Source organism: Centropristis striata, chromosome 21 (assembly GCF_030273125.1).
Source record: "Centropristis striata isolate RG_2023a ecotype Rhode Island chromosome 21, C.striata_1.0, whole genome shotgun sequence".
Classification (NCBI taxonomy): domain Eukaryota; kingdom Metazoa; phylum Chordata; class Actinopteri; order Perciformes; family Serranidae; genus Centropristis; species Centropristis striata.
Window position 1 is genome coordinate 6423349 of NC_081537.1, and position 16847 is coordinate 6440195.

At 38.6% G+C, this 16847-nt stretch overlaps 2 protein-coding genes across 4 annotated transcripts in view; one reads left to right on the top strand and one right to left on the bottom strand.

Moving 5' to 3' along the window:
• gucy2cb (guanylate cyclase 2Cb) overlaps positions 1-2937 on the top strand; it is a 33485-nt gene extending 30548 nt beyond the window's left edge. Inside the window, exon 27 of the mRNA XM_059323987.1 lies at positions 1039-2937. Within this exon, the coding sequence (XP_059179970.1) occupies positions 1039-1252 (214 nt within the window). The 3' untranslated portion in view covers positions 1253-2937. The remainder of the gene's footprint in view (positions 1-1038) is intronic.
• A 5307-nt stretch (positions 2938-8244) lies between these two features.
• Positions 8245-16847, bottom strand: part of kctd17 (potassium channel tetramerization domain containing 17) — a 34501-nt gene continuing 25898 nt past the window's right edge. The window contains exons 4-6 of one of the 3 annotated variants that reach the window (XM_059323984.1): positions 16258-16353; positions 12942-13067; positions 8245-9095 (exon numbers count right to left, since the gene is read on the bottom strand). In XM_059323984.1, the coding sequence (XP_059179967.1) occupies positions 9066-9095; positions 12942-13067; positions 16258-16353 (252 nt within the window). In that variant the 3' untranslated portion in view covers positions 8245-9065. Of the gene's footprint in view, positions 9096-12941; positions 13068-16209; positions 16357-16847 lie in introns of all 3 variants that reach the window. The other 2 variants (XM_059323983.1, XM_059323982.1) reach the window with 2 other exon arrangements.

Below are 16847 nucleotides of genomic sequence, written 5' to 3' on the forward strand. Positions count from 1 at the left end.
ATTTTAATGAATTATTGTAAAGGATAATAAGGGTTCTTCTATCCATGTGCTCTTATTTTGAAAGCTACATGTGTTTGATTTATTTTTAAGGCGGGTCTAACACGTTCTTACCAATACGCCTTATGGTGTGTTATATTAACACTGAAAGTCGGAACTTGGAGCTCGGAACAACATCAAAAATTCTGACATTCTTGTAGATTTTGAATGCACCATTAGCCGCCGGACTCTCTATGTGCGCTGCAATGTAAACCCAGCATAAGACGTGTTTGTCATTCTGCTGTACCTCTGATCACGTACTGTTCTACCTGTCCAGTGAGAACTTCCAGCAGCTGCAGCAGGACCTTGCCCACATGATCCTGACGTGTTTGGAGCAGTATCAAAATGACCAAAAAAAAGACACAAAATGACAGAAAAAAAGCCTAAATTACTTAAAAAAGACACAAAATGACAGAAAAAACTTAATTACTTAAAAAAGACACAAAATGACCAAAAAAATATACACAAAATTACTAAAAAAATACACAAAATTACTAAAAAAATACACAAAATTACCCAAAAAATACACATTACTAAAAAAGACACAAAATTATTAGAAAAAGACACATAATTACCAAAAAAAGACACAAAATTAATAAAAAGACACAAATGACAGAAAAAAACTTAATTACTTAAAAAAAGACACAAAATAACCAAAAAATACACAAAATTACAAAAAAAATTTCACAAAATTACCAAAAAAAGACAAAAAATGACCCAAAAAATACACAAGATTACTAAAAAAGACAAAATTATTAGAAAAAGACACAAAATTACCAAAAAAAGACACAAAATTACATTACATAACATTTCCACTTCTTCCGGTAACAACAACGCGGCGGATAATAAACGGTCCGGTAGCAGCTGCCTTTCTTTTTGTTAACGTCGTCATAGAAACAAGAAACAAGACTCTCTATGTGCGATGCAATGTAAACCCAGCATAAGACATGTGTTTGTCATTCTGCTGTACCTCTGATCACGTACTCTCCCACCTTTTTCCAGTGAGAACTTCCAGCGGCTGCAGCAGGACCTCGCCCACATGGTCCTGACGTGTTTGGAGCGGATCTCTCGAGGATCCGTCCGCAGGAAGAAGACGCTCTCGAGTCAAAGCACAGAGGACGACAATGACCAGGAGTCAGGGGTGGAGTCTGAGAGCGAGCTGCCTGAGTATCTGCACCTGGGCACCGTGGACAACACGCTCAGTACATTCCTGTAGTACACACCTGATGTTACTACATGTAGTAGTCAGTTAGAGGCACAAAGGACTGTAGAAGTACGAGCAGAGATGTGAAAATTATTTGAACACGTGAAGCCAAACTGAGGCTATCGTACACATGGAAATTTCTCCTGCATATTGTCACATTCACTGATTGTATAAGTACCTTACTTAACCTAACCTTACAGTGAGGGCAAGATACAACTGAACTCAACACAATTTACCTAAAAAATATTAGATATGTTTCAATTCTATAGATATTAGGGTTGTCACGATACTAAAATGTTCAACTCGATACCGATACTCAAGAAAATATTCGATACTCGATACCATTTTCGATACCACATGGATACATTTAACAGAAATATTTTTATATTAACAAGAAAAATGCAACATGTAAAAATTAACAGAACCACAGGTTAAATATTTATAATAAAAAACAGTTGTGCAAAAAGAAACTGCAACTATGATAACAAGCTTCAGATACTCGATACTTTTGAAAATGAGTATTGTATCCGGATACAACGTTTAGCATCGATACTTTTGACAACCCTAATAGATATTAGTATTAGTAGTTAGTAGTATTAGTAGCCTTAATTTATCAAACAAAAAGTACAATTAAAGGAATACTTTACCCTTAAAATGACCATTTGGATATCAGTTACTCACTCTATGTTATCAACAGAAAATCCTTGATGAATTCAAGTAAATGAACAAAAAAAATTAGACTTCTGTCTCAAACAGTTTTGAAGCCAGAGGTCTGGATTGAAAACTGGATTAACTGAGTTAAATCTTTTTTGTTTGCATAATGTTAATGCCTGTTTGTTTAAATAGTGTCATTGTTATTTTAGAAAAAAACTCAAAAATGCTATTATTTACTATCTACTTAATGCTAGGAGTGTATTTTTTTTGTCACAGTGAAATACAGCAACAATAACACTAGTGGAAACCAGGAAATAGCATGTATTTGAACATAAAAAAATTGTCTCAATCGTGTGGATAAAAAATTTAACTAGTTTTGAAGCCAGAGCTCTGGATTGAAAGTCTGAAATCATAGAATGCATGATGTTATGCTGTAATTGTTGGTTACAAAATAATGGTTTTAATGTGTTTCAGTGGGGATTTTTTTGTGTATTTAAGCAAATTATTATGGGAGCTATTAGTAAAATTGCTTCTGACCACAGATTCACATCTGAACGGCTCCACATTTTAACCTTAGATTAACCGTTTTAACGGTTTAAGTGGTAACTACTGCAGCAGCTGTTGACTGTATAACCAGATGTTTTGTTTCAGACCAGTACTGGCATGTGAGGTCATCATAATTGTGTCATGATTGCCTTAAAAACAAGATTTTCAAATCTGCATTTTAAACCAAAGGACAAAGATTTATTTTTTGTTGAGAATGGTGACATTCATTTACATTAAAAAAACAAAAAACACAAAAAAACAAAGAAAAAATCACCTTTCACATTGTTGAAAATGTATGTTGATCAGGTGAAGAACAGTGAAATGAAAACAGCATTTCTTGAAGCCTGTACAGGTTCATCTGAGGCGTTACAATGCATGTGTCACATTGTTGTATGTATACAGACACTGAGGCTTTATGGACAGCAGAGAGGGGAAAAAAAACTCCAGCATCAGATTAAAGTATTTTTCTATCCACAGCTGCCTGACAGATGTTTGTTTTTTTGCACAGAATAATGAAACTTTAGGACTTTAAAACATAGAATACTATGTGAACACACACACTCTACTGTACAGCAGACACAATTCAACACATTGTGTACGAATAATAAAGTGTGAATCCAGCAAACCAAACAAGGTAACTGGACATGCAAATGGAAGTTTATAAACCTGACCTAATGCAAAAAACATTTTCATCAGAGGAAAAAAAAAGCTCTTTTCTTAGGGAAATGTCTTTTCAACAGCCTCTATGTAAACTAAAACTTTAATAAACCTGATGAATATATTTCTATATACTGTCGAAGATCATCAGGCTCGCCAAAATAAAAGCCAGTCGTCAAGTAGAAAAAAGCAAGTGTCACCCAAAGATGACATGAACCCCCCCTCCCATTAAAAAATGTCGAAGCCCAGATTCCTTTTACAGTGTAACATTCGAAATGAAACATTTAAAATAAATTAAACAACTGAGCATACAAATTTTTTTTTTTAAAAAGGCAAGAAATTTTATACAAAAAAAATCTGAAGCCTTCTGCAAGAGCTGCATAAAACAACTCCATTTCAAACACTCTTTGACTCACTTTCTTTATCTCCACTTGAACTCCACATTATGAAAAATAAAATTCTCCGAACAAACATGTACTGGAAGAAATGTACATAAAATACCACACCTGGACCCTCGGTGAGAGTGTAAACTACCCATTTGTCGACTAAAAATATTAAAACTGTAATAACACCTATGATCATTTTTGACATGTCGGTCTTTTGACGTGTCGTGTTTTGCTGCTTGAACCCAAGGCACCGAATGATCAGAGTTAAAATAGCCACGAGAAAAAAGCTGAAGTGTCAAAAACAATAAACAGTCTTCTCCCTCCTGCTAAAATCAGTTATGATTATCATTAGCATGATGAGTAACGTCACTATTCTAACATTTATTGTATTCTGCTAATGCAGCTAATAAGGTATTGCAAAGAACCTTACAAGTTTCTATTTTACACGTTAACCCTTTGATGCACAACATGGTCTAAAGTGACCCGACAGAGTTTTTATGTTCTATATCTTTGCAATAAATTATTTTCATCATTCAGTATTCCAGGTTTTCCTCAATTAGTTTGTTTTTGATCATCATACATCCTAATTTTATGTTTTCCTTTATTATTATTTTAATAAAATCCCTTTTTGTGTCACTACTCTTCTAATGCACAACATGGGTCAAAAATTACCCATATCCATTTTTTAGCTAAGTAGTTTGCTAAGCTAACTACTTAGCTAACTTCTTTGCTAAGTTGCTTGCTAGGCTAACTACTTAGCTTACGTCTTGGCTAAGTATTTAGCTAAGTAGCTTACTAAGCTAACTACTTAACTAACTTCTTGGCTAAGTATTTTGCTAAGTAGCGTGTTAAGCTAACTACTTAGCTAACTTCTTGGATATGTAGTTAGCTTAGCAAGCTACTTAGCCAAGTAGTTAGCTATGTAATAATACAAAAACGTTTTTTCTTCATAAAGTATGAGAGGCAAAATGGAAATAATGATCTGTTGTTATCAAAAACAAGATATTTAAAGAATACTTGGAATATTCAATCATAACATGAGTTCATATCAAAAGATGGAGCACAGAAACACACAGCAGCATTAAATAACATGGGGAATGAATGTGGGTCATTTTTTACCAATGTTGTGCATCAAAGGGTTAAATGGACGAGACATTATCATATATGTACGCACACACAAACACAATAATGTATTTGCAACCTATTTTTTTTTTCATTTTATTTTATTTTATTATCAAAACGTTATCAAAAGTCGTCAACCACGATCCTAATTCTGGATTGTCTCACGTTGGTGCTCTAACTGCTTATTGCCTGTATAAAGCAGCCCGAGTGTGTTGGTGTGTTTCCTTACTGCATGTTGCTGGTCAGTCAGTGTTACACAGGAGCTAAACAGCAGGAAGCGGAGGGGGATCAGACATAAGCTGCTGACAGCCAGCGCTCAATATGGCTGCAGAAATCTTCAGAGGCAGAAATAATCTCTCTGCAGCCGATGAATTGCAGTTTTTTTAGTGTAAGTGTAGGACAGCAGCAGGGGGGGACGAAGCTGTCAGCAAATGATTTTAACTCCATGAGTTATTTTTCCATTCCACGCCATAGCCATTTTATTTTAACATTTTTAAATGAACTGTAGTGTAAACAAAAACCAACATATTTACATAAATAAAAAGAAGTTTGTATATGAAATTCCCAGTGCAGCCAAACAAATTTACTGACTTGAAGCTGACTCAATGAAGGACCAAAAAACATCTCTCTTTCATTACCGCAGAACATTTTTGCCCTAAAAGCCTAAATTTTGTGGCCTCTCGCACTTTCTAATGCCACTATTCAATCTTAATCATTGCATATTTAAATGAATTACTGTAAAGGACAATAAGGGTTCTTCTTTTTTTTATTTAAGGCTTCATATTTTGACAGTTTTTTTTGTGCAAATTCTGTGGTGTGCTCTGCACATCCATGTGCTCTTGTTTTGAAAGCTACATGTGTTTGCTTTTATTTTGAAGGTGGGTCTAACACGTTCTTACCGTAACCCCACCTTTATTACCTGTGTCTTTTTTATCTACTGCTGTTTTTAATGAGTTTTCTCTTTCTTGTTTCTGGTTTCTGTAGCACTTTGAGATTTCTGCATGAAAAGTGCTTTATAAATAAAATTTATTATTATTATTATTATTATTATTATTATTAACGCCTTATGGTGTGTTTAATTTACACTGAAAGTCGGAACTTGGAGCTTGGAACAACAAAATTCTGACATTTGTGTATACCTTGAACGCACCATTAGCCTCCGGACTCTCTATGTGCGCTGCAATGTAAATTAGCAACTAATGGAACTTTAATCCTCTGTTTTACTGGTGATGTTTGTCACTGAAAGGGGGGGGGGAATCGGGATCACTATGATGAAATAATAAGAAACTGTAACAACTTAAAGACTTTAGCCACCTGTGGAATACACAGGTGCAATACTAGCTTAATTGCTCCCTCATCTTTTGCTAGCAAAATACGATTTCATTAGAAATGTTAGTTGGCGGGCTTGCTAAACTTGTTCAGCAGCTAACGTGATCAATAATACTACCTTCTGCATCATGATAAACAACAATAAATGATGTAACAGTACAAAGTAAAGGTGTATAACTAACTTTGTGTTCTACTTGCCAAGAAAGATGCATGGTAGGGGCAGCCAAATGGCTAATTGTAAGCTACGCTAAGATTAGCCAGCTACCTGTAACTTTGCTGTGCTGCATCGATCAGGAGTTGGTAGCTCACAAAGTAATTTGCAAACGGAAAGCTAGTTAGTGTCATGGAGCCAGTGCTGCAGATAGCAACTTAATTCTAAATACGTATGACTGTACTGACTTTATTTTACAGTATTCGACACGGTCGCTCATAAAGTTGGAATAAAATATTTTTCACCTCTTTCCATGAAATGATTGTGACAATGTGATTTATTCTTGACAGATTAAGTGTATATCTTCTCAAAACTTTATTAATCAATCGCTTCCAAACGTATCACAATGAATGTGAAATCACAAGTAACAGAAGATTGTGTCTGAAAACAAAATTATTCCAAATTTATGGGCGACCTTGTTTCACCATTATTAGGTTAATAGTGTTCAATCTTGTTTATGTCATTAAACAAGTATGCATTGTTACCAACAGCCACTGGTAGAGTTTCTGAAAATTTCACATAGTACCTTTAAAGGTATTTAATATTTTTTATTTAAGTTAACAAATTCCATAAAATTCCCAGAACCAATTATGAATTTATTGTACCAAATGCGTGTGAATCTGGCTAAAAATAAACCCAAACAAATGCTATTTTCATCTGTGAGTAAAAAATAACTAAACACGCCTGTACCCAGCAAATTTTTTCATCACGTCGTTGGAATGCTATTAACCGTCTTGTCTCCACAGCTGTTGGCTAGTGTCGCCAATTTGGTTAGTATTGCAAACTTAAATGTGGAATGTAAACTGGGCAAGCTAACTTAGCGTGGTTACCCTTTCTTCTTCTCCCCCTTTGTGTTGTTTTTACTGTCAATGCAGAGGAACTCAATTATTTTGGTTATTTATGCCTCCAAGAAATGGTTTAAAAGAGCCCTGAAGTCGCGCCCCGCTTCCATTATCATCTGTTCAACATATTTTCAATGATTTATTTGGTTAAATGTTTGCTGATATGCTACGCCATGACATTGGGCTATTGTAGATTAATTCTAGGCTTTATGTATATTTACACACCCTGTAAAAATGTCAGAACTTAATTTACTACCAAGCATTCAACAACTACATCTCAGGAGTTTTACGAGTAAATGTGCAGTCTGGGGGTTGTGCACAGGATACATATTTGATATGTGGTGCAGTTCCTACAAGTTGCCAATAGAGGAAGTCATGTGTGAACAAACTAAGTGTGTCCTAAAAAAAACCCTTTTTCAATTATACACCTGCACTGCGGCAGATCTGCCGTTCCTTATTTAAAGAAGATGATGACAGGAGACATTGTGAGACTATCACTATCACAACAGATACACCTCATTCTCCTCCTCTGTCTGATCTCCCTCCTCCCACTCTCTACCCGTCTCTGTTACAGCCTCTTTCTGACTCACGCCAGCTCGGGCCGAGCAGCCTCTGGATCTCGGCCAGGGCGACAGATTGAGACGACGCTGCTGCTGAGCATGCACCAGCACGAGGTGATGCAGGTGTGTATCAGTGCATGACACAGTGTTGGTGCAGGGGAGAGCCTACAGCAGAAGGTGTTGCTGTCAGTGTGTGTGTGTGTGTGCTGCTTTTACATTGAGCTCTGTAGGCAGTATAGGGACTGACATGCTTTTAGAGCCTCAAGTGGCCAGTGGAGGAACTGCAGTTTTCAGCCCTTGAGGTTGTTACTTGGATCAAACCAGTGTTACCCCTCACTCAGCCCTTTATGCAGGTAGAATAGCACCCAAAGCTTTTAACCCTTTATCGGGCGAAGAACTATATTTGGTAACTTCAGGTCATATTTCAAGAAAAAAGTTGCAAATTTACTAGATTAAAGTGGCAAATCCACGAGAAAAAAGCCGCAGATTTAAGAGATTTAAAGTGGCAAATCTGCGCGAAATAAGTCACAGATTTACAAGAAAAAAGTGGGAAAAAGCTACTTTTTTCTCACAGATTCACCACTTTAAATCTCATTAATCTGTGCATTTTTTTCTCGTAGATTTGCCACTTTAATCTCGTAAACTTTTTTCTCAAAATATTACCCCCTCCCCTGGGTCCATATGTTGTTGTTTTTTACACATTCTGGCTGTATGTAATATCCTCCAATATTCTCTAGGGTTGAAATTTGGAATTTGCAAGTATTCTCAATTTATGATAAACTCTGGTACGCATTATATGCCAACATCTGCTCCAGCCTTGACTGCAAGGACTGTGGAGTCAGTGTACAGTGAGGTCAACAAATAGTTAAATGACCATCATTATTTCCAACAAATTTAATCAAATGATCAACTAAAGTTGGTCCTGGCTGATACAGCTAGTGGGATTTTTTTTCTCTCTAAACTTCTGCATCAAAATAAATTAGAAGACTATAGGAACAATGGTTTTGTTTTGATAATAGGAAATGTAACAATCCAAAGTTGCACAAGACAGTTGTAACACCATTCGTTATATCATAGTGACGCAATGACAGCTGGGAAACAAAGTCAAGCCAATGTCGGTCATCTTCAGGCAGATTTTCTATCCTCTGTCGTGTTTTGGTTCAGCACCTTGGTTCAGCCAGCTTAAATCTGGATCTTTGGTTATCATTTACTAAGCTCCACTACTGCCCTTGGCGATACAACGTTTGCACACCAACACATGATTACTTCTACTAATAAAATTAGTTACACAGAAAAATCTTTTTTGAAGATATTGCTGTGCCTGACTGTGACATTTACAATTTTTCCCCCCTATTTTTGGGCCATTTCGTAATCTTTCTAACTGGCATTTTGTCAATGAACTGATAACAATGCTACAGATTTGTTTTGATGACTTGTCCATTGACACTCACACACACACACGCACACACCCCATGTTGTGATAAGCCTTGAAAAAAATTACTTAAATTCTTGCAGTTTCTACATCCGGGACCCGTGAAGCTGGAAAAGCTGTGAAAGAAGGGGAAAAACAGATATTAAGAATGGTAGATTAATAGCAATTTTATCTATAAACACTTAATACAATCTATGCTATGGCTTGGCTGGGATGATGATGGTGAAAATGGTGACAGAATGAGAGCAAATGACTTTACTGACGTGTATAATGACTGGAAAAAACAAAAAACACACAGCTATGTCTTAACCACATGTTTTAAATGTTTGCCCCTTTAATATTTACTTGATTTTGTATATTTTAAATGTTCTTAAGTGGTGGGTGTGACTGTGTGTGACTGTACATACAGTATGTACAAAGACTGGGAAGGACATCTAACACTGCCGCTGCACTGAAAAGGTCAGGGATATTTTATGTCACAGCATTGGTAATGAGAGCCCACAGAGACACAGTGCTCGATCAATATCTAGTGAGGCTGTGTCGGGTCACTGCCGGACCAGCCTGAGCATGTCCGTGTTTACACACATACACAAGCTGCTGCAGGGCGTTATGACACACAGCGAGAGGAAGGGACATTTTCAGCCAATGGACAGCTCGCATCATTTATCACACTTCAGGTGTTGTTTAAAAATGGGGATTTACAGAGTGGAGGGCCAAGACTTTTTTTAATGACATTAGCCGTGTTTCCTTTAGGGGGAAGAGTGGCCACTGGGAAAAATTGATCATAAACAAACCAGCATGGCCGATTATGCACAGCATAACATAGTAATCACAAATTAACCGGCATCGCTAACTGTGCGTGTCTGGTGCTTGTTGTAAACAAACAGAGATCGCTAAGTGAACACCTCCTGCAGCAGCAGCACATACACACTGCACTGCTACAGAGCTAACTGTTAGCCTGTTAGCACATACACACTGTATTGCTACAGAGCTAACTGTTAGCCTATTAGCAATTTGCAGACTGGACGCTAAGGGGTTAACATCCCCTCAGGCTCTGCGGCTGGGAGAGACTGCTGCAGGAGGACTGTGCCGATTCGGCTCTTTCTTACTCTTCTTAATGAGCCGCTGGCCCCGGTGGCTCGTTAAGAAGAGTAAGAACGAGTCTCCAAAAGTCTCCAGTAAAACCAGAAAAAGTTGGTGGATTTGTCGCCAGTCGCGTTTTTGAAAAATAGTAGCCAGGGGGGTCTGAAAAGTCACTAAATATAGCGACAACACTGCTTCGTCGGCTTTTACAAATGGTGCATGTTCTTGTGACGTCGACTACTACGTCACATCCTGCTTAGCGTTCTATCCAATCAGTAACCAGGCGTTCTTCAGGGGAGAAAAGCGGCCCTGCCCTTCTACAGGGACAAAAAAAGTCTGTTCAGGACGGCTTATATTCAAAGTAGGGGCGTTTCGGTGAGTGAGGCTTGCCTCATTCCCGGTATTGGACTCTAATGGAAACACCCTTATTAACTGACCTTGAACCATTTTGCATCCTGCATTCAAATAGTTTATAGATAAAAGAGAGTCTAACAAATGTTCATATCCTGGCAAAAAACAAACCTACTTCACAGCAGCTCTTTCTAAAAGATGTGGGTCTGTCTATGTGTAAAAAAGGCCAATATGGCGACGGTTGTTCCAGGTCAGCCTGGTTCACTGGCAGAGGCGGCATCCGGACTGGAGGATGTTTACGGAAATAATGATGAGATTTTCCTTTTGCTACTTAGCTTACAGTATTAATTAATGTCATCAGTTGGCTGAGCCATAATACAACTGTTACTTATCTGTACCTGTACTGTCGTTAAATTAAAATAAAGATTTAGTATTCATTGTAGTAGTTAGACTTGGGCCGATGGTCAATTGAATTGACAATGGACGATAGTTTGAATCAATTAGCAATGCCCATCTAGCTGTTGGTTAATAATTTCTCTCTGCGTTGGACACTCCTCATTCAAATAGAGCAGCAGAGACCTTAATTTTAGGTAACACTTTACAATAACGAACTAAGTGATATTTATAAATGGTTTATAGACCAATTATTAACCATTTACAAAGTGCTATACATATTTCATCTTAAAATGTTTTCAAAAATCATTAACATACTTTAAAATGGTGTTAAAAATGTTATAATGAGTGCAACTAAAACTATTAATTATAATTTATTGGTTTGTTAATGGTAAAGTAACTATAAACTTACATTAATATACCATCTATTTGCCATTTATAAATGATCTAGTTAGTTAAACATTAATAAATTATGTATTCACCATTCTAAATGGCCTATATACAGTTTATAAATGATGATTAAACTGTCTACCATTTGTAAATGATGGTTACTGTGAAGTGTTACCCAATTTTATACCAATGAGGAGTTACTCAGCTTATTTAATATACACACTGAGGGTCAGCTAGGAGGTCCTACTCAGTGCAGTGCCATGAAATATCCCAGATCTCTAAAAACATCACACACATATACACAGACTAAAATCTACGAAGGCTTCCCACTGGCACATCCATCACACAGTTCCTCACCCATTCCCGCCTCTCTTTGGAACAAAGAAACATGACTCCCTCATTCTCTAAGCCACTCATTTGGTGTGGTATCTCTCCCTCCCTCCTCCTCCTCCTCCTCCTCCTTCGCGGCTTCCTCCTCCTGCATCTCCGCCGGCTTCATTCAGCATGATGGACGGAAGGGGGGGAAAACACAAAAGAAAAGGGGGGGAAAAAATGACAGAAAACAACAAAAAATGAACACGGTGATGAGTGTCAGTGAGTGAAAAGTGAGAAGCTTTGAGGTAAATTTAGACAGAGGCAGATATATATCTATATCCATATAAAAGAGAGAGAAAAATAGACAGGGAGACAAAGTGAGAGGTCGATAACAGCAGGAAAGAGAGGGAGAGCTGTGTGAATGATGGAGTGAATGTGTTTGTGAATGACATTTTCGAGGCGAGTGACATTTGGAGCTTTCAGTGGAGAGCACAGGATCAAAGCAGACTCTCTTCAATGAGAGGACATATCTCCCTTCTCTCTCACTCACACAACAACAAAAAAGAAAGACACATACAAAACAACAAGGACAGGACCACACATGGACACACAGCCTTGCAGCTTGATCTTACAACAATTCGTGTGTGTGTGTGTGTGTGTGTGTGTGTGTGTGTAGGCCTGTCACGATAATACATTTTTTAGGACGATATATTTTCCCACGATAAACGATAGTATTGTGGAGTACATACGTTTCCACAGCAATGAATTTTTAAAACTGAAGAATATTAACCATTGAAATTGAAATGTGGAAAATAAATATTAAAACATCCTAGATGAATAAAACATGAATAAATAAACTACAATCAAACCAAATGAAATAGACTCTCGGGCCCTGTTAACAGAAACTGCACTGAGATAAATATTATATTATTATATATTATAAATAATATGTAAACAGCTGTTTCTGAGATTTTTTTTGGCAATTGTTACTGCCTGTCAAACATTTGCAGTATTACTGAAATACCACAAAAAGTCTGTTATAATGCGTCCACTATAAGAGAGGCGTGGCTCCTTTAAGAGGCAGGACAGTCAGTGCTAACAGGCTAACAGTTAGCTCCTTAGCAGTACAGTGTGTATGTGCTGCAGCAACATGTGTTCACTTAGCGACCTCCGTTTGTTTACAACAAGCTCCGTACACTGCCGTTTAATTTACGATCATCGGCGGATACTTTGTGTACAGTTAGCATGCTGGTTTGTTTACAATAAGCGGCGGCCGCTGTGCAGTTAGCAATGGCCATTTTTATATATCGAACGATAAGTCGATATATTGACTATCGTGACAGGCCTTTAGGTGCGTTTATGTGTGTGTGTGTGTGTGTGTGTGTGTGTGTGTGTGTGTGTGTGAGAGAGAAAAATGAACAAAGACTCACCTTGGTTTTGTGGCTCTGCTCGGTGGCCAGCCCAGATCCCGGAGTGTGAAGCTCCTTGGACACGACGCACAGAAACTCAGCCTGGTCCTCTGTCCCGTAGCTGTACGACGAGCCGATGTTCACCATCTAGAGGAAGACGGGGACACAGACACAGAGAGATATGCAGAAGAGAGAGGGACAGAGACAGAGAGACAGAGTGAGTGCCGCGGTAGAATTAAGAGTTTACAGCAGAGAAAACAAAAAAGCAAGAGAAAGAGAAACAGAGAGAGAGATCCCAGACTGAAGCAAGGAAAGACTTCTGCTCGTGCATGGTGAGGGAGCCAAAGAGCGAACAGCCTGCTGCTACACACTCAGCAGCGGACTCAACAAGAAGCATCTTTGATTAGTGGGAACAGTACAAACAACTGTGGGTCATCTTCTGCAGGGAATTGTGTGCAAATCATAGCTGTGCAGCATGCAGTGGAGCTTGGTGCCAAAGCAGTGGGGTAAGGGGGGAGGTGGGGGTCTACATGTGACTCTGAGGCTACAGAGTGGAGAGGCTGACCTATTAAAGCTCTGAGTTGTAGTCACTGTTGGACAGGGCATCAGTGAACTACAGCCTCTCCACTTAAGAGGCCAGACCTTCACTTTAATAGATAATGTTATCACTGACAGACTGTTCCCTATTAAAAGGTCAATAGAAATGTGCTCTTTTTTTTTTTACTATGTGTTCACATGTGAGCAATGGGTTGTTCTATTGAAACTCAATTCACAAAACGAGCAATTTAAGTGTTGTTTGCTGATACTTGCTTCTCAGGTGTTCCAGTTCTATTTGCAAGTATTCAAATGACCTATAATATACATAAGCCGTGTTTTCCTCTCAGGCCACGCCCACTCAAATGTCCGCTCACTCTGCATGCCTCCATTACAAAAAAGGCCCCAGAGGGATTTACGAGACTCCGGAGGTGACGTATGGTTTTCGATCGTTGCGTAATCGCCTAGCGACAGTTTGACCGTGATCTCATAAGTGATGGATTAAACACTGGACACTGAACTGTGGCCGCTGTCGCTAACTGTGCACAACGTCAGCAGCTGATCATAAACAAAGCAGCATGGCTAATTATGCACAGCGTCTCCACTGATAATAAAGATAGTGATCGTGAATTAACCGGCATCACTAACTGTGCACAGAGTGTCTGGTGCTTGTTGTAAACAAACAGAGATCGCTAAGTGAACACCTCCTGCAGCAGCAGCACATACACACTGTACTGCTACAGAGCTAACTGTTAGCCTATTAGCAATTTGCAGACTGGACACTAAGAGGTTAACATCCCCTCCGGCTCTGTGACTGCAGCTGGGAGAGACTGCTGCAGGAGGACTGTGCCGCTTCGACTTGTTCTTACTCTTACGAGTCTCCAAAAGTCTCCAATAATACCAGAAAAAGGCGTTGGATTTGTCGGCAGTCACTTTTTTGAAAAATAGTCGCTAGGGGGGTCTTAAAAGTCGTTAAATATAGCATCAAAGTTGCTAAGTTGGCAACACTGCTTCACCAGCTTTTACAAATGGCGCCTGTAGTTGTGGGGTCGAGTACTACATCACATCCTGCTTAGCGTTCAAATTAGTGGCGTTTTGGCGAGTGAGACCCGCCTCATTCGGGATATTGGATTGTAATGGAAACACCCCTATAATCTTTAGTGAATAGGACCTCATGATGGGGCAGATAGCGGTTGCAAGCGATTCATGGTGCTATCAGCGGCCGAAATTTGCCTATGGAGCAATTTGCTCCATAGGGTATTACAACCCAAGAAAAAAAAAAAAATTATATATCTATATTTTGTTTTTTAAATAGATGTGAGGGATCTGGGTCCCTTGCTGGAAGTGATATCAAAGCATCGGCATTAGCTCAGCCAGTTAAAAGATTTCATGCGTCAACAACAGAAGCATAAAGCCAAATAATGGGTGATTTATTTGATTTTGTTGCTCACAATGTGAACACTGTCTAATTCCTGTAAGCTATTCTGCCCTACAAAGCCTAACTGCAGTAACTACAATTTTGATCAAAGCTGAGTTATAACTAAAAAAAATGAACCCCTTGATGTTTTAGATTTCAATTTTGCTTTATTTCAGAGAAATAATGATATAAAAACCACAAAATCCAACTCAAAACCAAGCAGTAATTGCACTTACCACAGTCTGCTTTGGATATATCTACCAATTCAAACATAAAAATAATATAAATTATAAGTTTTTTGGGGGGGTTTGGGGTCAAAGGTCAAATAAATCATCATGATTTTTGAGCAAATAAGTTTCATATCACTTACCTTCCTATAACCCATTTGTCTGGCCAATTAAAACACGTTAAAAACTTTAAAGCTGTTTTACCTTTTGCGTAGTTACTGCAGTTAGTCTTTGTAGGGCAGTATACTAGACTCAGTTATCACAAAGTAGACATGTTGTCTTCACTTTGATAAATACATGACAGACCTCTTTACCACAGACAGTGATCTGGTACTAATACAGTACTACCGCAGGCTTTATGGGTGTTCTGAACCCTTCGTTAGAGACTAAAGGTGAAAGATATTGAAGAGTGGGTGCTGTGCCTGTGGCGGCGTGATGTCTTTATGCATGTTAAAGTGCAAGATTGCACTGTAAAAAAATGCCAATGCTTTTACAGAAAAAAAATGGCAGCTGTGGTTACCAGAATATTTCTGCAGAAAATACAGTACAAATGTAAACAACTTTACAGAACAACTTGTAAATTTTACTGGTATTCAGTGTACAATAAATAATAACTGAATGTTAATTTATTGGTTTTCAATGCACAATAAGCAAAATCTGCATGTAAATTTTGCAAAAATAATTAGTATAAAAGCAGCATCATCCTGTTAAATTAGCAGTAAAGGACGCTATAATCCTCAACTTTAAAATGTTTTTTTTTTAACTTACTACAGTTTTAGGATATAAATTTTGATGATGATGTTCTTTAAGATGTTGACATATATACTGTATTTTTTCCGGAAATACTCTGGGAACCACAGCTGCCAGTTTTTTTCTGTACAAACAACGGGACATTTTTACAGTGTAGACTTGTGGAAAAAATAGTCAGCATACATGGACTCTGGTTAGTCCTTTTAAAGGTCAATAGGTCCATCTAGACTGTGCAAAAATAATGTAATCTGGTAGTCCTAAACTGAGTTTGGGAGTGCAGACAGCAGGGCTCAGGTCAGGGCCAAGGGGTCAGGCCAAGGGTCAAGATTAAAGGGTCAGCAGCAGCGTGAGTCCAACCCACAGTCCAGAGCAGTCCGGTGCGGGGCTTTCTGCAGGCGCGCACGCTGACCTGCTCAAACTTCCAGCCGTCCGACATTGTGGAGACCATCTGGGTGAGCTCCTCCTCCTGGCACTGCAACACTCGGTAGACATGCTTGGGGGGCACCTGCTGGGGAGAGAGAGGGAAAAAAGGGGTCACATGCAAACATATTTCAGGGTCACATCACACAAACATAATAACCTGCCTTGTTCAAAGACATGGAGGCGGTGGAAAGCAATTAAAGAGGAAAAAATAAGGCAGTCGTGGGCTACAGCTACAAAACCGGCACTTTCATTTTCATATTCTGGCACCATATTTAACCTGAGGCGAGCCGCGAGCAGTGAGTCGATTAAAGTACAGTAGCAGGCGGGGAAAGTGGGTGTATGTTTGGGAGGACAGTGGGATTATGTAAGAGCGAGTGCAACCATCCTGAGAAAAAGAAAGAAGCCTGATGTACAGCAGAGCTCTCTAGAGAAGCACAGGAGGGTGAAATCACGAAGAAAGGAGGAGTGACTGAAAAGCATTGCACTTACACCACCATCATAAAGGACTGTGTGGACGTGTACAGTATGTTTTTGTGTGTCTCTTTGTTTTGGATGCAGACACTATTGAAATATGTA